This window comes from Ochotona princeps, chromosome 24 (genome assembly GCF_030435755.1).
Source record: "Ochotona princeps isolate mOchPri1 chromosome 24, mOchPri1.hap1, whole genome shotgun sequence".
In the NCBI taxonomy this organism is placed as follows: Eukaryota; Metazoa; Chordata; class Mammalia; order Lagomorpha; family Ochotonidae; genus Ochotona; species Ochotona princeps.
In genome coordinates, this window is record NC_080855.1 from 22,562,051 (window position 1) to 22,589,782 (window position 27,732).

Below are 27,732 nucleotides of genomic sequence, written 5' to 3' on the forward strand. Positions count from 1 at the left end.
GAGTGTACCTGCGGGGAAGGGTGGGTAGGAGGGAACCAGCCTTCTGAGGGAACCTTTACTGGGTGGCGGGCAGGTGCGAAAGCTCTGGGACCAGCGTACTTGGAGAATTTTGTGCCAAAGCTCCACCCACTAGGAGCTTCAAGATGGGGAGCTGGAAAGATGGAAGTTGGGATGGGAAAGCTGGGGTGGGGCAGGAATCTGTCCTGGACCAAAGGCAGGACAACAGAGAGGGAGCAAAGGACGAGTCAGGGATGGGTTGAATTTGCTTGGAGTCCCAGGGGAAAAGCAGGTGCTATAGCTCGCTATCCGCCTCCCCAACCCCCAGAGAGGTCCCTGGCGCACGACAACTGCGCTGGGCATTGGATTCTTGGTCTCTTGAAAGTGTTTGGGAAGGACCCGGCGTCTGACTCCCCAGGGAGGGCACGCAACGAGGCTCGGCAGGGAGCGCCCCCAGCACAGGTGTGCAGGGAGGTGGCTGGGGTGCCCCTGTCCTAGTGCACGCCCCCGCTCCTGCGCTCTCCTCCCACCCCCCCTCACCGCTTCGCTGGCGTGCACGAGGCGCAGCCCTCCCCCCGCTTTCCTCAGAGGCGCCGGGCGCGCGCCCGTCCCCCTCCACCTCCCTTCCGCGCCTCTCCGCTCTCCCGGCAGAAAGTTAGCAGCGGGGAAGGAACTCAGGGCTGCAACAGCGCGCGGCGGCTGCAGAAGCCGAAGCAGGAGCCGCGGCGGAGCCGGTGAAACTGGTGCGCTGCAGTCGGAGCAGGTGTAGCCTGCGGGTCCGCGCGCCCCCCTCGGTCCCTGTGCCAGAGGCTGAGGGGGGTGGGTGGGCGGCAGTATCGTTCGGACTCTACGGGCAGAGCGAGGCCGGGGGGGCCATGCGGCCGGGCTCCCCCCCGGCGCAGCGGGACAGCGTCCAGGGCTGGGGGCGCAGCGGCGTCGCTTCATGCAGCCGGGGCGGCTGGGCAGCGGCGGCGGCGGTAGCGGCGGCGGTAGCGGCGGCGGCGGGGGCGGCGGCTGAAACCATGTCCGGGCAGCGCCGGGGGCTGCCGCCGCCGCCGCCGCGAGCCGGGAGCCGCGATGGCCCCGTGGCCCGCACCTCCTCCGCCTCCGCCTCCGCCTCCACCTCTCTCCGCGCCGCCGCCGCCCGGCGCTTCTGCTAAGGGGCCGCCGGCGCGCAAGCTGCTTTTTATGTGCACCTTGTCCCTGTCTGTCACCTACCTGTGCTACAGCCTCCTAGGCGGCTCGGGATCCCTGCAGTTTCCCTTGGCGCTGCAGGAGCCGCCGGGAGCCGCCGCGGAGCCCCCGCCGAGCCCGCCGCCACCCTCGCTGCCGCCTCCCCCCGTGCGCCTCGGCGCCCCCTCGCAGCCGCCTGCGCCTCCGCCGCCGGACAACGCTAGCCGCGGGGAGTCGCCCGGACCCCCGGAGCAGCCCGCCGGCCCCGGAGTGGACGGTTGGGGGCTGGCGAGCGGCGGCGGCGCCCGGGACGCCTGGCTTCGGACCCCGTTGGCCCCCAGCGAGATGGTCACTGCGCAGAGCGCGCTGCTCGAGAGGGACGCGCCGGAGTCCAGCACTGCCGACGAGGACCTCGCTGGCCGGAGAGTGGCCAACGGGAGCAGCGAGAGGGGCGGCGCCGCCAGCACCCCGGACTACGGGGAGAAGAAGCTGCCACAAGCCCTGATCATCGGGGTCAAGAAAGGGGGGACGCGAGCGCTGCTCGAGGCCATCCGAGTGCACCCGGACGTGCGGGCGGTGGGCGTGGAGCCGCACTTCTTCGACAGGAACTACGACAAGGGGCTGGAGTGGTACAGGTAGGAACCTTCCCCCCTCAACCCCTGTCCGCCAATGCCCTGACTCCCGGGGCTCTGCGCGTTGGAATGTGTGCGCGAGTAGGGCATGCGCCGCTTTCCACGCCCTCCGAGCGCTGGCAGCAGTCCCGGGATCGCCTCTGGCCCCCGCACAGGTCCCGCTAACTCCGGCCGAGTGGATCAGGTTGCGCCGTCGCCAAAGGAGACTTTGTTTCAGGGTGAGGGGCGCGGAGGTGCAACCCTGTCCTGCCTTGGACACCCGTCCCCCAGGCACTGAGGTGCTTGCTTCCTCTGCCCGGCTCGGAGCCTGGGAATTCCCCAGCACCCGCCAGATGTTTCTTCTAGCCCAGGCTCTTGCCATAAGGGGAATGCTGAGGAATGAGACGGAATAGCTAGGGGACTTTGGGATTCCCAGTGGCATCTTTCACAATCGCCCTCGAAACAATTTTTGCGTGGCTGGAAGCCAACTTGTGTAATTTTTTTTTTAAGGTCGGAGCACCCTGAGGAGGGTGTAGTTTTCAGATGACGCTGGCTGGCATTGTGGCTTTCTAGAACAGACAGGATGCTGCCACCTGCACAACTTTCCTCCCTCTAGGCGGAACGAACGCCGCGCTGGTGGAGTAGCGGGCGCTGCCACCTCGGCGAGGCAATTAGTGTCCCCTGGGAGTTTCGTGCCCTGCGCCGTGGCCTTTCCGATCTGCCTCCTCTATGCATACCATTGGAGCGCTCTCTCTCTCTCTCTCTCTCTCTCTCTCTCTCTCTCTCTGTGTGTGAGAGAGAGAGAGAGAATTTTATTGATTGATGATTGATGAATTCATTTTGCCCCCGTTTTGCATCCGCATCAGCGAGTGGGGAGAGAAAGGGACAAGACTCTAAAATGAAGTGCAGGTAAAATAAAAGCAAAATCCGACTCTTGCCAGCCATAACCTTGCTGGCGCAGGTGCCTCCCCATTGCAAACCTGCTTTGCTGGTTTTCTTTCGCTTTCTCCTGTTTTGGTCTTCCTGGAAAATAAGTCTGGCTGGCCCCCCTCTGGATTGCGTTTTTAGTAATTGATGGCGATTGTCAACAGAAAACACAGCCTTTGTCAGTTGCCGTGATGTTAGCATCCACACAGAGCCAATAGGTAACCTCACTGCTTTGACAGGTGGGCTTCTCTGAACATAGTTGCCTTCTAGGTTTCTGTGACGACCTGGGAAAGTTTTAGAAATGACCCATGCTGCATGTGTGTGTTGTGATTGACTTCTCCCACTTAAAAAAACCCATGCCTTATGCTTTAAAAGCTTGAGAGAAGCACTCTCAGGCATAAACATTCTAGCACATTATACCGAAACAGCAAATGTGTCTGTTAATGTCTTGTCTGTTTCAACAGCGAGAACTAATTGCAATATTTTAGGAGGCTTCAGACAGCCCCTTCCTATCAAAACATAAAACAGCAAATGCCTGATTTAACTGGAAAATCAGTATTTATAACATCACAAGGCATGGCTTCCAGTTTGCGAATATAATTAAAAAGGCGTTAGAATGATTAATGCCACAACAGCAAAATAAAGAAGGGCTATGGTGTCTGGGGAAGCTTTCAGTTGTTTCATTGTCAGTTGTAGGAATGTTCTGGTTTCTTCTTGGCCCCAGGGTGGGTTAACACTGTGTGTGTGTGTGTGTGTGTGTGTGTTTTGAATTCTAGCTCTAATTTCAAAGCTGTGCATCTTGTGAAAGTGTCATATATCCTTTGCAGGAGGCATAAAGAGCAAAAGTCATTCCAACATGTGTTTGGGTTGCTTTGTGGCAACCAGAAACATGGAAAGAGAGTGTTCTATCCAGATGAATTAAAGAGGAATTGGTGAGGAGTGTTGGTGCAGTGTGCATGTCTGGAGTCCCACAGTGGAGTCTGAGCCGAAGGAGAGAAGGTGCTGGTCTGTCTGTGTTCATTTGTACAGAGGCTGGGAAGAGAAGGCGTGTGCACTGTCTTGCTGTCGTAACATGGCTAATCAAGTTGCTTTCTCAGGTCTTTGCTCTCCTAGCCTCGTGCTTCCAACTGACAATGGGTGGGGAAGGGGGCTTGGTGTTGGTATCTGGTAGTCACCTCTAGAACTGCTCAACTGAAGAGGTGTGGCTAGCATAAGATTCCCTAGATCCTCCCTTAAATAAGAATCCGTTGTGATCCCTCGGCATGTCCATCCTGCACCTTGCCACTGGCCCAGCATCCACGCTTGGTGGTGATGGTGCTAATGACTAGTGCTGGAGAAGAAATTTTTCAAGATCGGATGTTCAGCCTTGCTTAGGCAACCTAGAGGGAGTCTTAGCTACCGAACACTTGGCTGTTGGGTGAACTCCAGGAAGCCCCTTGGCTTCATCGGTGCCTGGTGGGGCTTTCCTTGGCTAGCTGGCAACCTCGTCACCGACAGCAGTGCTTTGGGGACATTTGTGAGAATTTCATTAGGTCCACTCCTCATTAGGTCCTCTCTTTGTAATGTAGGAAGAGTGGACCCACACACCTTACATGCATTCAAATCAGTAGTGCAAATCCTTCCTAACTCACTCACTTCCCTGGGCTCTCTCTGAATGTTGCTAAGGTTGGGATCTGTAGCTTAATGGTATACTTCCTTTCAGTGCCAGCTGTGCGATCTGAATCTGCGTTATTTGAGAGCCACAGGTTAAACAAAGGTTTTGAGCCCCTCACAAACGCACACCTGCTATCATGTACATGCTGTTTTTTTCTTTTAAGTGTGCTTCCAGAATAGCCTACCAAGTCTGCAAGTGTCTCTGTTTTTTGTGTTTCCAGCATGAGGGAAAGCTGAGAAGAACTCGGGACTGCTGTCAGCATGACTGGCTTGAGGTTTCCTCGCGTTCCACTAGGCAGTCCGGGCAGTTTTGTTTCCTCAGTGTCATTCCAGTTACTTCAAATCGGGTTTTGCTTCACTCCTGTGCCGTCAATCTAATGTGATGTAAAAACACATTTGAGATTAGAACGTGTGCACCAGATTTTTAGGACAGAATTGACTAATGGATTAGGAGATGTGTGTTAGAGCCACATGAAGCAAGCCTCCCTAGATGGGTTGACTCACGCCCATGATGCGCAGGTGCAGGTGGGTTAGCCCTCCCACCCCATGCTTCCTGTCCCTCGCCGCCAAGGGCAAAGCCATGACTATCTTTTGTGTAAGTTGCTGGGAGCTGTCTAGTAGAGACCTCAGCCTCTCCTAAGGGGTGAGAGCTTGGGGCAGGCCAACCAGCTGCCACTGCAGAGCTCACGCAAGCGACAGAGGCGACTTGAACTCTTTGCTCCCTTGTGGCCCAGACACTGCAAAGAAACTGTGACTTTGTCACTCTGGAAACCACTCAGCGCTGGGTCGATGGGACATGACTCTTCAGGATTTTGTCTTCACAGTCAGCAGTTAACACGCATGTCCCGTTGGCTCTTGGAAAAATAACTTGGCATTCAAAGGCAGTGCTTGTGCTGGTCAGAGGTGAGTGAGTGGTGCGCAGTGTCTGGTGGGAGGGAGAAGGCATCGGACAGGCACCTGTCATTGGGGTGGTTGGTGCAGCACACAAGCGTCATGACATTGGGTGGGGTGACGATGCTGTGAACTGCACGGCAGCTTTCCCAGGTGGCTTCGAGAGGACAAGTGACTGGTTCAGGGTGACTTGTCTGGTCAGTGCCTGAGCAGAAGCTTGCATCTTGTGTATGTTTAGTGCTGCTTTAGGGACTGGGGGGAAGCAGTGACGATGAAAGGTAAAGTACCTGCTCTCCTGTGCAGGGGAAGGGAGAATCAGACTCATCAAGTAAGACAGAGTAAAATACATGCTACAACAAGGGAAGAACAGGAAATACAAGGAAGAACAAGGAAATAACTGATGCTGGGAGCTGCTTGGTCGGGTATGAGTGCTGTTGAGTTCAGGTTAGACTTGTAAGACACCCATGTGGCAGTGTGTGCTCCATGTACACTGCATGGGATGTTGGTTTGTCCATTCCTAATTCTGTACTGTATTTTGAAAGTGTAATATCCATATTTAGTAAGCTAGCATTTATTATAAAAATTAGTCTCACCTCTTTATCTTTTAAATGTGGCTACTAGAAAATTCAGAATTAGACTTGTGATTCACATTGTGTTTCTGTTGGGCAGTGTTTGGGTAGTACAGACTTTTAGAACTTTGGAGTTTTAAACTTTTATGATTTTAAAGCCATAAGATTAAATCACTCTGGGGAGCTCATTTTTTTCCCCTTTAAAAATATTTATTTATTTGAGAGGCAGAGTGATAGAGAGAGATATCTTCCATTCATTGGTTTACTTCCTAAGTGGCCACAATGGCCAAGGCTGGGTCAGGTCAAATCCAGAAGCCTGGGGGACTCCATTAGGGTCTCCTGCATAGGTAGCAGGAGGCTACCCAGACAGGAGTACTTGAACCATCGGAAGCAGAGACAGCTGGAACTTGACAATGGTTGTACCAGTATGGGTGCAGCATTGCAGGCCGCACCAGCCTCCATCCTGGGAATCTTGTTAACATGCGGGTTCTGATCTAGCTGATCAGAATATAGACCAGAGATTCTGCATTCTAGAAAGTTCTTGAGTGCTGCTGATCCCTGAACCTGACTTGGAGTGGCAAGGAACCCAGGTAACTGGTGTGTGTGTGTGTGTGTGTGAGAGAGAGAGAGAGAGAGAGAGAGAGAGAGAGAGAGAGAGAGAGAAAGAGAAAGAGACTGACTTTAAATGAGATGGTTAGAGAAGCCCTTCCTGGGAAAGTGATGTAATTGAAATGAAAGGGTAAAATTCTGCTTTTCCAAGATGTGGAAATAGCCAGCACAAAGGCCCTGAAATGGACGCAGACCTTGTGGCTCTACAGATGACTCCTCTTTTGTTCTAAAGGCACCAGCACCATTGGTCTAGCTGGACACAGCTTGCCCAGTGTCTGCCCCTGTAGCCTCCTGGTTGAGTGATTTTGGTTGCATCACTTTGCTTCAGCTTATTAGAGTATCACTCCTTCCTTGCAGGATTGTTCAGGGGCGCAGTTTGAGGAAACAGTAAAACCAGGTGTGTTTTCTAAACATGAGGAGTTTCCTAGACCAGAAATTCAGATGGATCCAACAGTTGGATTCTTCCATTTCTCCAACCATCTTGGTCTCTTCCATGCTTTACCTTCTAGTGTAGCTGTCACAACATTGACTGAAGAGTCTTGTGTTTAGGATGCTTTGGGAAAGACTCAGTAATGATGGCCTGTACGTTCTGCAACTGGTTAGTGTAAAACCCAGGGTCATCAATTTGGGTGGCCTCAGGACCCCTGGTATCAGATAAATGGGACAAAGTCGGGAGGAGGTGGAGCTCACAGGCTCTCCCTGAAAGGGGCAGCACTGTGGCCTTCCAGTGGTTCTTGCCCATGTGCAGATGTGGGTTTGGGGTCACAGAGAGCTTTGACTTTGTTAAAGAAACCGAAATCGAGCTTCTGAAACGGAATCTTCTGGAGAGTGATGATACTGGCAGCAGACTAAAATCTCTTGAAAAAGTGGTGTGGGCCAATATTGCAGGACAAACAAAACACATCTGTGGGCTGGAGCCGGCCAGCTGGTGACCAGTTAGCGTGACCTCCAGTTTAAACTCGTTTCCCAGAGTCACTGGCATACCAATACCCTTCTCAGTGGCCAGAGCTGCGATTTACATGTGCCACTGTAGTGCAGCGTTCCTCCCACTTTTTGGATTTTGCAACAGCACAGAGGAGATACTTCTCAGATGTATCACAGTGACGATAAAAAGCGCTGGAAGGAAACAGCCATGTGCAGACAGGAAAGGAAAATTCATAAATATATCTGTCTTTTGTTCCCGGTTAGCATTCTCTTCAAGGGGAGACAAGTCTCTGGCTTTCACTCATGAATCAGGAGTGCCTGCATTTGGCCTCGCTAGGTAACTTGTGCTTGTAAAATAGTTGCAGGCCAGGTAAATGGAAACCGGAGAGTTTGGGAGAGTGCGGGTTTTAGACTTTGTTATATGTTAGTTCTATTGAACATGAGGTTACCTTTGTGAATCTCTGCTTCATAGGTGAGGTGACTGCATTATCTCCATCGGGACCATTCAGCTACTAAAATACTGTGATTCTGGCACAAGTTTCTGTGTTGGACCCTCAGAGAGGGGAAGCAGGAGACAGAAACAGCTTGGTGTGGACTGTTTTGTATCTCCTTGCCAGAACCCATTGCATACTCATTGTGTGACCTTGGGCAATTTAGCATCACTAGACCTGTCTCTAAATGGCTGCAGAATGGGCTTTGCATTTTCTACTTGCCAAGGGTTACATGAGGATGTAATAGGATGGCATGTCAAAGGCCTTACGCAGGAGTTCATGGCTTGGTAAATGTCTCTCTCCCCGTCTTCCCTTGTTCCTGGTTTCCCTTTCTCCCCGCCCATTGCTCCTGAAGGCTCTAGAGAGAAAACCATAATGCATTCTTCATTTGAATATAGTCTCTTATTTCAAGATTATGTGTGAACGAGGGATTTTAAGCCCCGAAGCAGCTCTTCATAGCTCTTGGGGGAATCATCAAAGCCAGATTCCAGAATGGGGTCTGTTGTGGCTGCAGCTGAGGGTGGAGGAGCAGCTGGCTTCCAGGTAGCTGCAGCAGGAATTCTGCACCCAGGGAGCGGGCAGACTTTGCGACTTTGCGTGCTCCCCCACCTGTGGCGGAAGCCGACACCTTGTGTCCCGGATGGGTGCAGAGGGCACTCTCAACCTTAGTTTTTCTGCAGATCTGAGAGTGTTTGAGGATGCAGGGTTGCTTTGCAAAGACCCTTCCACCCCTACTCCCACCCTTCCTGGGAACTCACTGCCTTTGAGAGCTTATTGCTTTGTCTGCTCACCCCTGCCAGGTTCTCCAGCCATCCTTTATGGCTTATTTTATATTTCATTATTATTTTTTTATCATAGCAGGGCATTTTTAAACTTTCAAGTTAGGAAAGAGGGCCTGGCAATTTGGGGTGAATGACAGACTGCTAGAGTTGTGTTGGAAAGTTGTAAAGGTTTAGGTCTTACGTAATGGATGATATCCCTGGAATTGTCCTCTGCTGATTTCATTGGCTTCTGCGGTTTAGCAAGCGCCTTGCTAACTGTCCTGGGAATTTCAATCTGAAATTATAATTCACTCAGGCACGCTTTCAGACTATCTTGCCCTTAATTAAAAGCAGGCGGCTGATTTTGTATTTCTTATGCTCACTAGTTGGAATTGCCTTCCTTGAAAATATTTTTTTTTAACTTTTTTTTAAGAATATATGCAGTGTGGGCTCGGCAGTGTGGCCTAGTGGCTAAGGTCCTCGCCTTGATCCCATGTGGCCGCTGGTTCTAATCCTGGCAGCTCCACTTCCTCTCTATCTCTCCTCCTCTCAGTATGTCTGACTTTGTAGTAAAAATAAAATAAATCTTAAAAAAAAAAGAATATATGCAGTGTATTTACATGGTGGCAAAGTAACATGTGAATTAAGAAATAGTTTTTGATTGCTAATGGCAGAATTCAACAAAGAAAAAACAGTAAGTTATTGTGTTATGTGACTGAGACGTCTGGAGCCACAGCTTCAGGAACAGCTGGGTCCAGGGGTTCACAGACTGTCACCAGGACTCTGGGTTACTGTACTTGTCTCTACCTTGCTTTACTCTCAGATGGGCCGTCTCACTGCATTGTAGGATAGATGGTCAGTTGCAACACTGGACAGATGTGTTTTATGTTTATCAACTCTTTTGGGAATGAGAAGCAGGATTGACACCTTCGTAGACAAATAGGGGTCAAGGATTTTGTCGCTGGAAAATGAATGGGGCTCAGGGAGGGCACCTAAATCAGGTGTCTGTTGACTATATCAAGTCTCTTGGAGACAAGCATGCTGTCTCTCTATTATTATTATTATTTTTAAAAACTTACATCTTTGAAAGGCTGATTTACAGAGAGAAGGAGAAAAAGAGACCTTCCATCTACTGGTTCACTCCCCAAATGGCTGCAGCTGCTGCAGCAGGGCTGGGCTGAAGTCAGGAGCCTGGAGCCTGCTTCTCTGAATCATCCTCCACTGCCTTCCCAGGCCACAGGCTAGGAGCTGGATCAGAAGTGGAGAAGTTGGAGCTTGAACTGGCACTCATATGGGATAATAGCAACCGCAGAATGAAGCTTAACCTACCACACCATGGCTCCAGTCCCTAATCCAGGTTTTTAACCGAACAGAAAGAGAAGGGATTCTTTGGGGGGAGATTCAGAGCCTTTATGATTAAGTTATTCACTTATTTACCCCTTCAGTAAATATGTATCATCAACTGTATGCTTTGTGCTAGGCTCAAACATGAGCCAGTCATAGCAGAAAATCTGAAATAGCTCATGGAATAGGGGAAATGAACATGTGGATGTTTACATTATAAGGGTGGTGTAAGCCTTGACGAAGTAGAATTTAAGAGTGGAAGAATGGATTGATCTTAGAAAATTCAGTAATATAATTTTTTTCTGTTAATACTGGCATTGAGGAAAAACTGGCATTTATTTTGTGCATTCTAAAGATATACTTGTTGAAAAAAAATCCTCATTTTTAGAGCAATGACATAGGATCATCTTGGAAATTGGTCTCATGTTTAATGATGTTGTATGCCTGCAGGTATTCCCATAAAATCCAGAACAAGACGAGGATGCCCAATATCTTCCCTGTTGTTTGCCATCATTCAGGAATTATCAGAAAGTGTAGAAGTAGTATTGTGGTGTGTTGGGGGAAGGCTCTGCTCAGGAAACATGCATCCCATGGATCGGAGCCTTGGTTCTGGGTCCCAGTTGCTTCACGTCTGATCCAGCATCCTGATAATGCACCCAACAAGGCAACAGATAATGGCCCAAGAGCTTGGGGCCCTGTCATACGTGAAAGAGGCCAGGATGAAGTTCTGGGCTCCTCACTTTGGCTTGGCCCGGACCTGGGAGTGTAGTAATCTGGAGAATAAGCCAGCAGAGGGCCTGGCGGCGTGGCCTAGCGGCTAATGTCCTCGCCTTGAAAGCCCCGGGATCCCATATGGGCGCCAGTTCTAATCCAGCTCCCTGCTTGTGGCCTGGGAAAGCAGTTGAGGACGGCCGGAAGAGGTTCCTGGTTCCCGGCTTCCAGCTTCGGATCAGCGCGCATGGGCCCGTTGCGGCTCACTTGGGGAGTGAATCATCGGACGGAAGATCTTCCTCTCTGTCTCTCCTCCTTGTGTATATCTGGCTGTAATAAAATGAATAAATCTTTAAAAAAAAAAAAGGAATAAGCCAGCAGATGGAGGCCATCTCTTCATCTTTCTGTTTCTAGCCATCTCTTATATTTTGCCTTTACAATAAATAAGTAAATATTTTGAAAGCCATTATGTAGGGCACCTGCATCCCATAGTAGAGTGTCCGGTTTGGGTTCTTTCTGGCCGCTGTGCACTTCTAAACTAGCTCCCTGCTAATGTGCCTGGGACTCAGTGGAAGATGGCCCAAGTGCTTGGGTCTCTGCCACCTGTGTGGGAGACCCAGGTGGAGTGTGGGGCTCCTGTCCTCCACCTGGCCTAGCACTGCCTGGTACAGGCATCTGGGTAGTGATCGCTCCCCTCTCTATCTCTTCTAAACAATAAATAAATCTTAATAAAAAAGGAATGATCAGAAAATGCAATTAGATGATCAGCAGAAGAAAGGGAGAGGTAGAATGATCACTATTTACAAATAATGTCAAACTTTGGAAAATCTAAGATGTAATCAGTCCCTCTGTGAAGCTACTGGAAACAATGTCAGGATTCATGGAGGTGAGTGGCAGGGAAGTGACTACAGAATCCCGCTTTCCTGTGTGTCCATGCCAACTGTTTTGGAAATTCTTAGAAGAAAATACTGTTTATAGAGCTAACCAAAGAGATAAAATAACTATGAACACATGTAGCCAGAAGTGTAAGGAATTTGTAAAAACAAAACTTTACGACTAAACCAAGGGACTCCACCACAGACAGGAGTAAATGAAGAGACACTCTTCCCCAGGGGAGCATTTCCTCATTTTCCTTCACCTGTTGTCCCCTCCTCTCTTCCTCCTTCTCCCTTTCCCCATTTTTTGTTTAACGCTTTGCTGCCTAAATTGAGGTCAGCTGTGTTTGAGAGTGGCTGAAAAATAATCCTGATGTGAACATGGCCCAAACATTGCTCTTTAGATGTAGGATTTCCTTATGTTCCCCTATTTTATAGGACAGAGGAAAGAAAGGTGAGACAGTTGCAGCTGCCCAGAATCGGAAGCAGTGTTATGGTTCCCAGCCTGGGGTGTTCTTGGGGGGTGAGGCTTATTATTTCCTGAATTTGGCGTGATAGGAGCATGGCTAATCTGTGGATGAGAGGCCTGCGCTAAGTCCGGCAGGTAAAGCCACTGCTTGCGATGCTGGCATCCTATAGGGGCACTGGTTTGAATCCTGGCTGCTCCTCTCCTGATCCAACTCTACTGATGCACATGGGAAAGCAGTGGAAGATGGCCCAAGAGGGAGACCCAAATGAAGCTCCTAACTCCTCTGGGGAGTGAACCAGTGGATGGAGGAGCTCTCTCTTTGTCACTCTCTCTTTCAAACAAATGAATCTTTTAAAAAATTTTTTAAGTGTAGACAAACAGCTGAGTTGGTGTCACTTGGTCAGTGTAGATGCACACTCAGGTAAAGCCAGGCCAAGGGTGGTTGTATTGGGATGGGGCCAGGAGACACAGAGCTGTGACTGAAGGGACCACCTCTGCTGCGGTCAGAGCAGGAGTGGCGTGGATGTGTGGGCTGTTGGAGTGCCAGGCTTTGCTCCAAGTGGGAGGTCATTCCATCTCTACAAGAACCTCATGCTGCAGTTACTGTTCTCACCCATGCTTTACAGTGGAGGAAACTGAGGCATGGGGAGGTTGAGTTGCGGGCTCAGAACGTGGTGCCAGGAGTCACATCCGAGTGGGTGGACTCAGGCACACATCTTTCCTTTGGGTTTGTCTCCCAGCTGTTTCCCAGAGGAGGTGCTGCAGTCTTGGCATCCCAAGGGCCAGTGTATTACCTTTCCCCTGCTTTTGATTTCCGATGTACCCATAGGACAGACTCACACCGACGTCCAACCCTAACACAGCACCATGGAAGGGGCTTTTTTCCTGTTTGGGACCATGCCATCTCGTTTCTGCTGTAGGGCCCATTTATTCCTTGTTTGCTCTTTCTGGAATGCTTTGTCCCCAGATCTTGAAGCACACAGGTATCTCTTTAGCTGCCCTTGCAGTGTTGGCTCTCAGCTCTTCAGAAGGACTTCTTTTCTTGAGTCCCTAAATTAAGGGCCCTCTTCCTCTTTCTTGCTTACTGTATTGTTGATTTTGTTCACAGCATTTGTATAATGCTGTCCAGAATCCTCATATTGCCAGAGAGAAGGCTCCCTGGAAGCAGGCGTCTTGTCCATCTTGCTACTTTTGTGCTCAGCATAGCACATGGTATACTGGATGAACAGAATACTATATGAACATAGTGATTGATCATCAATTATGAATTAATGAAGGAGAGGTGATCCTTTGATTTGTAATATCCTGGACTGTTAAAAGTGGGGGGAAAACCACTTGCATTTTTTGGGGGGAGGGAATTCTGGCAAAGAATCCTTCTAAAGCTCTTTCGCATCCTAGTTTTGCAAGACTATTTTGGTGACAAGTAAGAGAAATCCCACTCTAAGTATTTGTGTGGGCAGGATAATCTCCCCAAAGTCTCCTGGAGCACTCAGCAGGATCTCCCTGCTCCCTCCCAGTGGCCCTATCAAGGAAGTAACTCTTGTTGTGTTCCAGATGGAGGCAATGAGGGTCTGGAAGGATGAGGGGCATTCCCAAGGTGACCCAGCAAGCTGGCGCCCGCCAGGTGTCTTCCCACCAGGACAGCTTTCAGCTCTTGGCTTCTGCCATCGTGGCAGTCCAGCTCTAGTAGAGTGCAGATTATTCCTGATGGACCATTATGCTCCGAGAGTGGCTTGGATTATGCTTCTTTAAGTGCATTATCAACACGGCATAATTGCCAGTTAATAATCAAACAATTACACAGAGGCCCCGGCGTTTGATTTGCGCCGTGGACTTTGGCGCACGTACTTCTTTTCCTCTGCTGCCAGCCTCCGCCTCTGCCTCTGCTCGGCTTAGAGCTTGGAAAGTCTCCCTGGACAGGGGAGACCTGAGTCCAGCTACCTGGGTTCCTCTCTCACAGGGCCATGTGGCTGTCTGGAACTATCTGGGGTCTTGAGAAGGAAGTTGGGATTAAAAGTTAAGGATTTGAGTCTGAATCCTCTGTCTACCTTGCTGTGTCTTCATAGGAAAGTATTTGCCACCTAGCCTTTGTTTTCTCCTCTGTAAAATGGGAGCAGCAATCTCTAGTAATCCCCCACAGGTTTTTTTTTTTTGTTTGTTTGTTTGCAAGGGCAGAATAATTGTTATGTGTAGTTGGGGGATGGGGAGGGGACTGCTTTGTCTACTCCTGTCCTATCTATCTATCTATCTATCTATCTATCTATCTATCTATCTATCTATTTTTGGTTGATCCATGCACGCCTTCCACGAATTCCCTCAGGTAAATTGGTTTACTAGAATGTTGCGCTCCAGGGAGTACCTGAAATACAGGGCAAACATTCCATCATAAAGTCAGATTAAGAGGTTTAATTTATGGAGGTTGTTAGATATAGCATGCATATCAGATGTGCTGAGGCCAGACTGTGTGAAGATCTGGAAAGTGTCTGGACAACTTCAGGCTGCGTACCTCCTGCCTGGCTCCTGGTCACTGATGCATTGCTCACAACACTCAGACCACATGGGGCACACATGCCCCTTAGGACTGCCTTGTAGCTGATGAGTTTCAGAAGTGACCAGAAGATTCTCTGATGTTGTTCTGACCTCTCATCTCTTATTCCTGTGCACTCCGACTGTGTTTTCCACTTTCCAGTAGCCTGCTTAACCTGCTTCTAGCCCTTGTGGTAGGCAGAATCTGGGACTCTATTAAATACATACAATCTATTAGATTATGTGGCAAAGGGGAATTAGGGGTGCAGTTGGAATTAAGAGGACTACCTGCCTTGAAGTGGGAGATTGCCCTGGGTTATTGGAATGGACACAATAAGAAACCAGATAAACATAAGGGAGAGATAAAGAGAGAACCGGAGGGAAGCTGGCATGTCAACTGTAAAGACAGAGAAAGGGACCACTGACCAAGGGTCACATGCAGGTGCCATGGAGCCTGGGGTTGCGTGGTTCTATGCTCAAGAAGAGGGGACCGAGTTCAGGACGGCCACCTGTCTCTGCTGCTCTGACTGACTGAAGCACAAAGTGCAGTGGATCTTGTTTTATTTCTTCTATCAAGAAGCGAGTCCATTTGTGCAAATTGAGTATGACTGATACGTATTTTTTAAATAAACAATTGGACTACAGTTGGGCGAGGGATCTTCTAAAAGTTCATGGAAAATGTGTCCTACCAGAAATCTGCATGTGGGTTTCAAAATGGGTTTGCACCCAAATAAACTCATCCTTTTAATTCCACTTAGGTAATTTTTGAAGCCCCTTGCTATTTTAGGATATCACAAGAGGTTTAAAAAAGGAAACGTGTGAAATTTAGCTCATCCTCTAAGAGCGTATTTAGATGTCAAGAGTTCAGTGTCTTCTAAACTTCAGTCATGAGTATTACTTTTGTATTCTTTTGCCCTAAAGGCATACCCACCTATATTGACGTTTCTGATATTTTTTTGTTGTTGTAGTGGAGAAGGGATCTTTGCCTTTTCCGTACCAACAGCTTTCAATTGTTTATGTAAAAACTTAGGGACCGTACAAGTCCGCCCATATTGAGATTTACATGCAAAGTAACAATTTTCTTAAGTAGTCTAAAGACTATGAGTGACCATAGAAATAATTAATATAGTGGATAATCTGTATGCACGCACGTATGTGTCCATATATAAAAATATGCACGTTTGCACATGTGCTTAATACCTTGGAGTATTTAATACGCCATTAATACTCATCATATACATGTTTAACTGCATGTACATAAATGCACACATGCATTAAAATATGTATATGCTCAGTCTACACATGCATGTGTGATTCTTGTGTGCGCCTACACATCTTCACATGTGTGTATTCCTTTGCACATGCTCCCTAGACTCTTCTGCAACTGTTTATGGCAATCAAGAGCGGGGAGTGGAAGCTACGGGGTTACCTTCTGCCTCCTTTGCTGACAAAGAGCTTGCTTCCTGTAATTTTCTGCCCTCTTTCCCTTCCCACTGGCTGGCGTGAAATCCTAGCTCTGATGAAACAGGGGGCAATATTCCTGGAAGGCCAGGGTTCTTGCCCCGCCCACGGACATTTGACAATGTCTGGAGGTTTTTTTTTTTTTTTTTTTAATATTAGAAAGGCAGATATACAGAGAGGAGGAGAGACAGAAAGGAAGCTCTTCCATCTGATGTTTCACTCCCTGTTGTGGCCTCAAAGGCTGGAAGCTGAGCCAGTCGAAAGCTAGGAGCCCCCTCCGGGTCTCCCATGTGGGTGCAGGGTCCCAAAACCTTGGGCCGTCCTCGACTACTCTCCCAGGTCACAAGCAGGGAGCTGGATGGGAAGTGGAGCCACTGGGACCAGAACTAGCACCTACATGGGATCCCGGCGCGCTCAAGGTGAGGACTTTAGCTGCTACGCCATCATGCTGGGCCCTGGAGCTGTTTTTGCCTGTGAAAACTGAGGAGGGATTGGTGCTGGTGAACAGTGAGCAGAGGTCGGGGAAGGGGGTTGATAAACCCTGCAGCACACAGGGCTCTACCCAGTTTGCTGGCCCAGGAAATCTACCCATAGATAGGCGTGGGTGCAAACGTGTGTGTAGAGGTGCAAACAGGGACATATTTCTTCACCTCTGAATCTCCATCTCTATACGGCACTGCCTCCATGGTACCCCCTCATCCCTTGCACAGGCTACGCCTGCCTCTCTGCAGTCTGCTCTTCACAAAGCAATGAGAGCAGATGATTCTCTTAGAATATAAAACAGACTGTGTTGCTTCCCTACGTTTAGTGTTCCAGCATGCCAACTTGGAAAAACACTGCAGGTCTTGACCATGACCTCCCAGACCCTTGGACGGCATCTGACTTCCACCCACACCTTCAGTGACACTCACTGGCCCCTTTCTCTTTGCTTCTCTGCTGAGTTGTGCTAACTGCCTTCCCCGAGGAACCAAACGTGTAACGCATGTTCTCCTTAAGCAGTGAATCCACAGCTGACACTCTGCCTCCATTCAGGTCTCTCAAACATCTTATATGCACCTGGCCCCTTCTTGTGCCTCTTGTATTTGCGTTGCACACTGCTGGTGGCAAGGACTCCATGCCTCTTTGGGAAAAGAGGCTAATATGATGCCACCATTCACATTCACATACATCCACAAGTTGCTCCACTGAGGCGTCTCCATCTCTAGTTCTTAATTCCTCTTTCTGGAGAGAAGGTCTCGTGGACCTGGTACCCCAAATGACCTTCATGCTGCTGTGGTCCAACCTAGAGGTCTGTAAATCTCCCAGCTGTCCCTGCTGTTTAAGTACACTGCCACCAGGTGGTGGTTCTGGGATGGAGGTTGAGACCACACTCAGGTGTTGCCTCAGGCAAGAGGGGGTTCCAAGGGGGATGAACTGTCAAGTCCCTATATCATAAAATAGCAGGTTTTATCAAAGGTTCACTCAATAAACAATAAACAGGTATCAAAGCAGGTGCTTAGAACCATGTTACCAAACAGACTGGTTATGTTTTTTCTTTACTTCCGTTTGAGCCGATTTGTCCGCATTCAGGTGCCAATTGCACTTCAGCAGGTGGAACTTTTCTTTCTGTTTTTAGCACTGTCACAACTACCCAAATGTGGACAAACAATAATCATACCATGTGAGCAAAAGTGCATGTTAAGGCATTTAATCATAGCAGACATGTATTAAATGTACTTTTACATTCTCAAAATTGCATGGTGATTCCCACCAACAAGCAGCATGTCCTCATTGGAAACCACTGATGTCTCTAACAGTGAGTTTGAGCTATGCTGATCAGCTCGGACTTACTTGCACTTGGTTGTGTGCCAAGTCTATCTGTATCTTGTGCTTGGGGTGCCTGGATTTTCTTGGGACTATACCGCTTTCCCTGTCTGTTTCCCTCTCACATGCCAGAAGATACACATCGCCTCAGATTACAACATGCAGTAACGTTTCAAACCTGATTTTATGAGCTTATGATGCATCCCAGTCTCAGTGCCTGGTTTGGATTCCAGGCTCCAACTCGTCACTCCCACCGATATGGCTCTTGGGAGGCCACAGTGATGGTGTGACTGGTTGATTTCCTGCCACAGATGTAGGAAACTTGGATGGAGTTCCTAGTTCTTGACTTTGACCTGGCTCAGATGTGCCTGTTGCGGACATTTGGGAAGCGAACTGGCAATTGGGACTTCTGACTATTTCTCTCTGTGTGTCATTCAAATAAAAAAGAAAGATGAGAACAATTAGCTTCGAAGGGGAACTGTAATGGCTCAGAATCCCTAAGTTGGGTTGTGAGGTTATTGCTTCTAAGTGTGGCTTAACTAGGACTTAGACAAAGTCACAGGATCTCTCCTGGTTCCTACTGCTGCTGACGTGGCGGGCTGTGTTCTCATAGCTTCTCTCCTGGTGGTCGAGTAGCGGCTGCTGGCCTGACTCTAGGTCCCCAGCTGCAGGTGGAAAAGGTCACCGTCTTTGTCACAGAGGTTTCGTGGTCCTTAGAGGTAACACAGACACTCACTCTGCTGCTGCAGGCGGTGTTAAGGCTGCAGGGATTGCCTCGAGGGAGTATAGTTAGTTAGGAGTCAGTTCTCCTGGAACACGCAGGATGAGATGCAGGGCATTTTCCCAGAGCCAAACTGGAGTATGATTATCAAAGAAAGGAAATGGATGCTGATGCCAAAACAACAGATGTCTATTTCAAGACTCCTCTGCTCAAATGCAATCTTTCCCCGAAGTACAACCGAATGAAACAGATGCACTGAGAATCCGGAGACTGTGTGGGGATGCACGCCTGGGGTCCTATGTCTCCACCAAGGTGGACACGGACAGAACAGCTTATAGATAGTCTCTCTAGCTCACGGATGCAAGATGCTGCATCTGTTCATTAAGTCAGAAAGGGAGAAAGAAAAGGAAGGTAAAAGAGAAAGGGAGGGAGAGAAGACAAAGAGGGATTTGTCCAATATCTCTACATAAGATGTGGTCTTGGAAAAAGTATGAGAGAATCCTTAGAAAGCACTACTTATTTATCTAGAATGTTTTTCCTTTCCCCCACTTGCCTAGCAACCCCTCACAGCTGCCTGAGAGGATGTAAGGAGATTGTATATCTTATGAGAGGATTCTTCAAATAGCAAGTGAAATTTTCTCATCATATTAAGTCTTCCTGCCCAGCTTCGCTTCAAGTGGATAGGGAGAAATCAATGATTTGGCATTTGATCTGTCTTCCTGAAACAACTTAACAGCGCCAAATTTCTAGAACAGGGCTCCATTCTGAGTTATTTTGCTCTTTCCTTGAAGGCATACAATACAGAACTAGATCTAAGTTCTTTTAATGGTTTTGTTAGGTATTTTTAATGAGAATAAATCCCCACTTTGGGGGAGAAGGAGTTCCTTGTCAGTGAGGAAGTCCTGAGGTTGCTTTAAAAGCAGTGTCCCCTGTGGCGTACTGGGGATCTGTGGTCAGCACTCAGGGGTGCCTGTTCCTTGCTGGCTGTGTGTGTGTGTGTGTGTGTGTGTGTGAGAGAGAGAGGAAATCTTCCCGGAGGTTCTTCAGCAAGGATTCCTTGTCATTCTTTTCAGGTCCAATACAATTTCCTTTGTGACCCTCAATCTTCCAGGTGGCTCAGCCTCTTTACCCTTTCTTTCCCATCCACCTCTTTGCCTGTGGGTTCTTCTGTGACTCTCGCTGTGGTGTCGGAATCATCTCTGCCAAGGTGGAGGAATTAGGAATGGTAGTAAGAATACTTCTTGGAGCCAATGCGGTGGCGTACCAAGCTAATCCTCCCACCCGCAAACACTGGCATCCCATATCGGTGCTGGTTTGTGTTCTAACAGCTGCACTTACCATCTAGCTCTCTCTTTATGGCCTGGGAAAGGGTGGAGGATGTCCCCAAACCTTGCACCCTGCACCCGTGTGGGAGACTGGAAGAAGCTCCTGGCTCTTGGGTTCAGATCAGCCCAGCTCTGGCCATTGTGACTATTTGGGGAGTGAACCAGCAGATGGAAGACCTCTTTCTGTCTCTCTTCTCTCAAATAAAAATCTACCTTTAAAATGAAAATCAATTAATATTTTAAAAAATGCTTCATAATGCTTATAGAGTCTCTGTTTGGTTCCAATATGAAGGAGTTTCAAAGAGTTCCTGGAAAAATTCATACTGTCATTTAATTCCATTTTTTGCCATGGACTCCTTGTTGCCCCCCTTGAATTCCAGCACAGATTTGTGGAGATTTCTATTCCCGATTTCTTGTGCCTTAAAATTCTGAAGACTTCTTTGGCAATTCTCTTCCATTTCAGAAAAAAAGGCAATGCTTTAAAAACAAAGAGATTCTTCTTTGCGGTTCTGGCTTTGTAGATTTCTACTCCCCACCCCAATTGTGTTTTTGCATATATAATGCATCCTTAGTAACAGAGTGCTGGGAGGAGGGGGGAATGAGCACTCAGGGTACCATCCTTGATCTTCATCCTCACAGCCAGGAGCCCGTGCTGAGTTAGAGTGCACTATTTGATGGTAAGAATGGCTCCCTGGGTTAAACATGATTCTCAGAGGTGCCCTGTCACCGGTAACTGAACCTAGGCCTGTGGTGGCATTATGTTAGCCACCATGCAGTGCTGCTCCTTTGAGGTAGAAGTTGCCAAGGCCGTTGGCCTGTCCTCGCAGCTCCCTTGATAGCAGGGGTGATTTCTAGAGTCCAGCCGCCTCTTGTCGGTGTCTACACGGGGCAGCCAGGAGTTTCTGCATTTCCTCTTGCAGAGCTGAATTCTGCATGTCTGCATCTTAGCTCCCTCATCTGCGTTTCCTGGTTGTTGAGAGAGTGAACCTGTGTCTTCCAGTGAGGCCAGAGAAGTGGTAGGTGTTCACTACTGCAGCTTGTTTGAAAGGTCTCAGTATTTGGGATGGCTTCTGGGGGTGGAGGGAGAGAGTCCTTTGCTCTGCGGGCCGCGAGGGACCAGCATTTCCCCAAGCTGCATATTCTTCTAAAAAGAAAAGGAAAGAAAAAAAGAAGTGCCTTCAGCCTGCCTAGGTTCTTTGGAGGCAGCACAAGGGATGGAAAGCAGCGCCTGCCTGCCAGCTGGCGCAGGACTGCTTCCTGCCTGGCTGCCTCTGTGTGCAGTGGCTGGTGGCAGAGACATCCAGGGTTTCCGCTCAGCCACATGGTGATGTCATGCTCACGTTCTCAATCCAGGGGGAAGGACATCTTTTTTTTTTTTTTTTTTCTGTTTCCCTGAGACACACACCTGCCTCTGGAGAAGTGCTTTTGCAAACTCTCCTGGGGCCAGAGGTTGGGAAATAATAGTGGTCCCTTGTTTGGAAGCTCTGTGACGTGAACATCCTCTGGACTCTAGACAGAAGTTTTGGGTATCCTGGTGCAAAGAAGAGCTGCCAGAACCTGGTTTTCTGCTGGCTCTGGCTTCACGAGGGGCCTTCTGGAAGTCCATGGAAAATGCGTACTGTGTCAGCATTGTGCCTAGATTTGAAACTCGTACCAAAACAAACTTACTTTTTCCTTCCTTTCTCCAGGAACTTTGTGGGCTGCCCCCTGCTTGTTTTCCTGCTTGAGTGTGTCTTGTCAATCTTACCTTCATCAGGGCAGATTCTGCCCTATTGCTGCTATTATTGGGGGCAGGGAGGGGAGGGCTTTTACTTTCTTTTCATTTGAAAGTCAAGTGACCATTGAGTGGCTTACTTGTTTTACTCACCAAAAGCCAAAACATTTTATGCCTATCCTTCTCCCAAGAACAATTCTTTCGACAGCTCGTGGAAAGAAACTGAAGTAGAAAAAGGTGAGATAACTTGCCCAAGCTCACTGTCACCCCAAAGCTTGTCAGTCCGGGAACCCAGAGCCTCTCTTTGCAATTCTTGTTCAGAAACTCTGATCTTCCTAGGTAGTCCAGCAGAGAGCAGGGCACTGAAACATGATATGATTTTACTTAAATTATCATTATTTTAACACATCTATGGAGTGAAGAAAATTAGAGAATACAGAAAGTATGTAAAAAAAAAATCCTCACTACCCAAAGATAACTATCACTAAAAATTAGTGTGTATTCTTCCATACATTTTAGATGAAGCATGTGTAAATTATTTCTTTCAAAAATGTGTTATTTGCTATTTTCAGCTGAAAGCATATCGTGAACATTTTCCAGTGTCAAAAATATACCTCTAAGAGTCTGATTTTAACACTTTATAAAAAAAGAGATACTGTCTAATTATATCTCAAGAAAGCCAAAAGCACAATAAAGAACATGAAATTTCTTTGTGGGGGAAAAAAAATCCTCCAGAAGATTTTGATTAGAAGAATTAATTAATTCTAGTTATTTGAAAGGCAGAGAGGCAGACAGAGGGAGGGAGATTTTCCAGCAGTGTTTTGCTCTCCGTACTGCCCACACGCGGGGAAGGGGCAGGTTGAGGCCAGCACTCTCGCTGGGCGTCTCCCACGGCTGGCCACTTCCCACGGCTGGCCACCTCCCACGCCTGGCCACCTCCCACGGCTGGCCACCTCCCACGGTGTGCTTCAGCTGTAAGCTGGAATGGCAGGGGAGTTGGTACTTCAGCACACTTGCTTTGGAATGGGAATTGTACGCGTCCCCAAGCAATGTCTTAATTACTAGAACAAACATCTGACCGGAACTTCAAAAATCTAGAGCTTGACCACATACAAACTACAGAAATAAATTGTGGGTTAAGAATGAAGCAAAAGAAGCCTCACAGTATGGCAAACAACAGAGCAACAACGAAAACAGCAAATAGTCTACGAGAATTTAGGAGCAATATGGCGTATGGATGTAACTTAATAATGGAGTGGGCACATCAGGTTTTTTTTTGAAGTTATTTTCATATTTTTATGTCATTCATTTATTTTTTTAAGTAGATTTATTTATATGACAGAATTACACAGAGAGAAAGATTTTCCATCCTCTGATTCATTCTCCTAATGGTGGCAAGGGCTGGTCTGGGACAGAGCCAGGAGCCCAGAATTTCATCCAGGTCTCTCAGGGCCCAAATATTGGACAAACAATCTCTGTTTTCCCAGGCACATGAACAGAGAGCTGGATGAAAGTGGAGCAGCCAGGACTTGAACTATCACTTGTATGGGCTACAGGCATCTCAAGTAGCAGCTTAACACTCTGTGCCACAATGCCAGCCCCAGAACTGAAAACTTTGAAGGCAGCACAGAAGTCATAATTCAGAAGACTGTTGGATTTACAGAGGAAAAATGTATTTTTTTTTTTGACAATAGAAAGAGGCACTGACTGAGTCTGAATTTGCTAAGATGTCATCATGGATTGCTATAGATAGGGAGGTGAGTGTCAGTATTCTCAAGGCTGGAAGTCCAAGATGCAGGTGCTGGCTGGATTGGTTTCTTTGGACCCTCTCTGGCTGTGGCTTGTGGAAGCCTGTTTTCTCCCTTTGTCTTTCCTTGCTTCCTTTTCTGTACATATATGTGTCTGAACTTTCTCTTTTTGCTTTGGAACAGAATCAGAAGGCTTATTTATTAATTGTCAATGTTAAACCAAAACCCATGAGAGCAAGAGATCTCTGAAATAAAAGGTTTTATTGAGCAGATATTGATGCTGAACAGAAAGAGACCGGGTGCTGGGGTAAGTTTCTGCAAATTACCAGCAGACAGCAGGTGGAAAAATGTCCGCTAGATTTAGGGCCCAGAGCATTTGTATAAACGCTGGGGGAAGGACAGCATTGCTTCTGTTGGCTGTAGATAGAAGGGGTGGGATCATTTGAAGCAGGACTAGCCCTAGGAGTGGAGAACAGGCCTTGGAGAGAAGGGCTTGCTACTTCGGGGCTGCTTGGGGTTAGCAGTCTGGAGCATTCATACATAAGCAGGGTGCTGGTGGTCGGCTGCGATGAGATTTAAGTTAAGGTTTCCACACACATTCAGAAATGTGAAATGGTCTTTTTGATGCTTTTGCCCACAGCCATTAATTGATTAACTTTTCTTATTTTATGCTGCCTCCCCTCCAATCCATTCTCCTGCCCTTGTAATTAAATTTAGGGCATTGCAGATTTTTTTCTTCTATCTGCAGTAAGAAGTATAATTGTGGATAATACCAGTGTGTCCCCAGGAGTCAGGGCAGAGGAGCAAATGCTTCTGCAGATTACACTGGCTATCTGGGGTCTAGCTCTTCATCCGTGCTGGGCTTTATCTGCCCATACGTGAAGTTCTCCTGCTGGAACACCAATATTTGTCTGATAGAAGAGGGTGTTTGTTTGTTATTCATTGTTGCTTTATGCTACTTTCTTAACAATCCTTTCTGATGGATGTATTCTTCTGTCATGTGTGTATGAGATTAAGTTTTGCCCTATGTATGTGAGCTAGAATGTTGCATCTCATTTCCTCTTAAATTCAGATTGGATTAGGGCCCACATCTGTGACCTCATTTTAACTTAATTACTTCTTTTTTGTTTTAAAGATTTATTTATTTTGAAATCAGAGTTACAGAGAGAGAGAAGGAGAGACACTGAGTATCTTCTGTCTGTTCATTCTCCAAATGGCTGTCAACAGCCTGAGCTGAGCTGAGCTGAAGCTGGGAGCCAGGGTCGTCTTCCTGGTCTCCTATGTGGGTGCAAGGGCACAAGGCCTTGGGCATTCCTCCACTGCTTTCCTGTTAGAAGGGAGCTGGATTGGAAATGGAGCACCTGAGACTAAAATTGACACCCATTTGTAATGCTGGTGCTGCTGGTGGAAGATTAGCTTGCTAAGCCATTGTGCTGGCAAACCTTAATTACTTCTCTAGAGCCTGTACCTCTGGGTCAGGTATTTGGACCAGTAAATAAGCCATTCCTTGGGACACTGGCATGCCCTATCAGGGAGCCTGACTTTGAGCCCTTGCTCTGTTTCCACTTCCAGCATGCTGAGATGCAGCTTCTACTGTGCTTGAGACCTGCCACCTGTCTCATTTTAAACTTCTAGAACTTGGTGATGTCCCCATCCATATGTAGCAACATCCTTCCTTTAGTATGTTCCTCTTTTCCAGTTAATTTACACAGTCTTGAGACTTAGTTCCCTCTTTTTGGTGACTTCGTGTATTTCTGCACTACCCATCAAGAGCTATAAAGGTTCTTTCTCATAGAAATGGAGTCAAAAGGCAGGTGCTGGAGGCTGGAGGGGCTGGGGCAAGGAAGATGCCAATCAGATGATGTGAAGGTTCAGACACTGAAAGGATGATGCATTTTAGTAACCTATTGCACCGCATGGTTAATGGGAATGTATATGTCAACCTGAAGACAAATAACACCCAGCCATCAGGGTGAGAAACTGTAAAAAAAAAGAAAGCAGGATATTTCTTGGGCATTAGAAGAGCCATGCCATGGGAATGCACACATAGGAAACCACAGCTGTCCTCGAGAGGGTAGAGGCAAGGCGAGGTTTTCCAAGGCAGAATCGAGGAGGATTTTGAGACAAAAATCTCTGGCCATGGTGATTAATAAGAGGGGTGAGCAGACAGGTGCTGGCCAGGTGTCCTTGTGATGACCTTGGGGTAAGTATGTGGTTCTGGCAGTCTTTGTTGATAGTTACTATGGGGCAGTCATGCCTAAGGATCCTTTTGTTCATACCCTGCCAGCTGTGCTTTATTTCTTTTGGTAGGGTTGATTTGGATAACTCCATCTTGATTCTGACAAGTTTACACATTCCTCTCATGTACATTTGCCAGTTGCTAATAGAATCTTTTTCAAACATCTATAACCACCCAAAACTGATGAATGGGTGAAGTGATGGATATGTTAAAATATCTTATTGAATGTTTCCATAATGTGTAAATAGATCAAAATGTTACAGCATAGCCTGTAAGTATATGCAACTGTTATTTATCAAGGAAAATAGCCTAAAAAGCAGGAGTGGATGTCTGTATAATAACATTACATACTAGTGAATATTATGATTTATTAGTTACTTAATAGTGCACATGACACTAATAATGCACTTTTCATGCCCTATTACAGAAAGAGTTATGCAAATCCAATTTAAACACTTGAGTGAAACACCTGTGAGCACACAAAATTTAAGTTTGGGAATCCCATCTCAACACAAATGACACTTCACTGTCAGAGTAGCAGGAGTCGGTTGTAGAAGAAAAAATATAGTTAACAAAATAAATGAAACCTAAGACTTGTCTCCTCGTCATGGCTCCCATTCTGCTCAGAGGGGAGCCCTGCTTGCAGCTGTGGCTCCCGACCCATGGAGTGATGAATGGAGGAGATTGAGATGTGGTCATTGATGGAGTTTGATGGCAGTGAGCAGAAGTGCTCGATAGTGCACACTGCACTTTCCCCACCACCTCTGCATCCACAGCAACAACTTCTGTGTTTAATCATCACAGGATCCTGTCAGATGGTCCAGCTTAAAAGTGACCAGGAACTCACCTGACATCCCAGAGCTGAGGTGTGCATTAAGCAGGCTTATTGTCTTCAGAGCCACGTGTGCTTTCCCTTCTCTGTTGATTGGTTTCCTTGTTCACTTGTGGCCAGAACATGAACGCTTTTTCGTGACACTTCACTGAGTACTCATACATTCTTGGGTAACACAAGGGAACTTCACAAAAATGCAATTAAAACTTTATTAAGGCATGGAAAATTCCACAGACAATGCATACTCCTATTTCTGTGTAGGATGGATCTTCCTTTATCTAAATCCTTCCTTTTTACTTTTCCTTTGCTTAAAAGATGTATTTATGTTTGAGAGGCAGATTTACTGAGAGAAGGAGAGACAAAGAGAGGTCTTCCACCTGCTGGTTCATTACCCAAATGGCTACAGTGGCCAGAACTGAGCCAATTGATGCCAGGAGCCAGCAGCTTCTTTCAGGTCTCTCATGTTGGTACAGGATTCCAAGACTTTGGACCATCCTCCACTGCTTTCCCCAGCCATAACAGGGAGCTGGAAGGGAAGTGGAGCAGCCGGGACTTGAACTGGCTCTTGTAAGGGATGCCAATGCTTGGAGGTGGAAGATTAGCTTGCATTGTGACAGCTCTAACTCCTTCTCCCGGGATGGACGTCTCTGTGTGTTCCATTCTTAGCTTCTAGGAATAAGACTGTAGTTCTAGGAAATCCTGAGTTCAGGAATGCATATGACTGTGCAGAAAATGGAGGGAGTGTTCACTTAGGATTTGAATACATTTTGATAAGCTGTCACAAGGCAATCTTATTTCAACATTCTTGTGAAAGACTTTTGTGTAGTCCCCAAGTAATGATATAGATTTGGTAAAACTCTCTCATGTCCTAAGTACCTACTGGCCTCAGTAAAAAGCTTTTAATAATAAGGATGGTGATTCCATGTACCGTTACTGCGAGATGAAAGAAAAGATGTGGTTTGAGTGTCGGTATTGCTCTTGGGCACTCTTATTTAGAGTTTAGCTTCTATTTTCAAAATAATACTCAATACCCCTTTCTCCTCTGCATGAAAGGGGGAAAAAGCAAATACTTCCCTTTTCTCTTTGAACTGCTGCAGAATCATTTTTCTGTAAGACTTGAGAATTTGTAGTGAGGCCAAAGATTCCTTTTTTAACTTTTCCCAAGCGACTTTCAGCGGAGTGACAGGATGGCTTTAACGGCAAAGCAAGATTAGATTTCAGAGGTGTTGGCTAGTGACAGATGTGCCAGCCCTCAGTGTAGCAGGGACTACAAAGCTAGAGTCCTCCTGTCCCTGACCTGCCCTACACGAGTATTCTGCAGGCAGAATACTGCCCTGGGGCTCCCCGCGAAGTCCTGC

General features: G+C 47.5%; 1 protein-coding gene across 1 annotated transcript in view; it reads left to right on the plus strand.

Annotated features, from left to right (window-relative positions):
- The first annotated feature begins 995 nt into the window (after positions 1-995).
- HS3ST4 (heparan sulfate-glucosamine 3-sulfotransferase 4) overlaps positions 996-27,732 on the plus strand; it is a 335,374-nt gene continuing 308,637 nt past the window's right edge. The window contains exon 1 of the mRNA XM_004587115.2: positions 996-1,805. Coding sequence (XP_004587172.2) covers positions 1,075-1,805 — 731 coding nt within the window. The 5' untranslated portion in view covers positions 996-1,074. The remainder of the gene's footprint in view (positions 1,806-27,732) is intronic.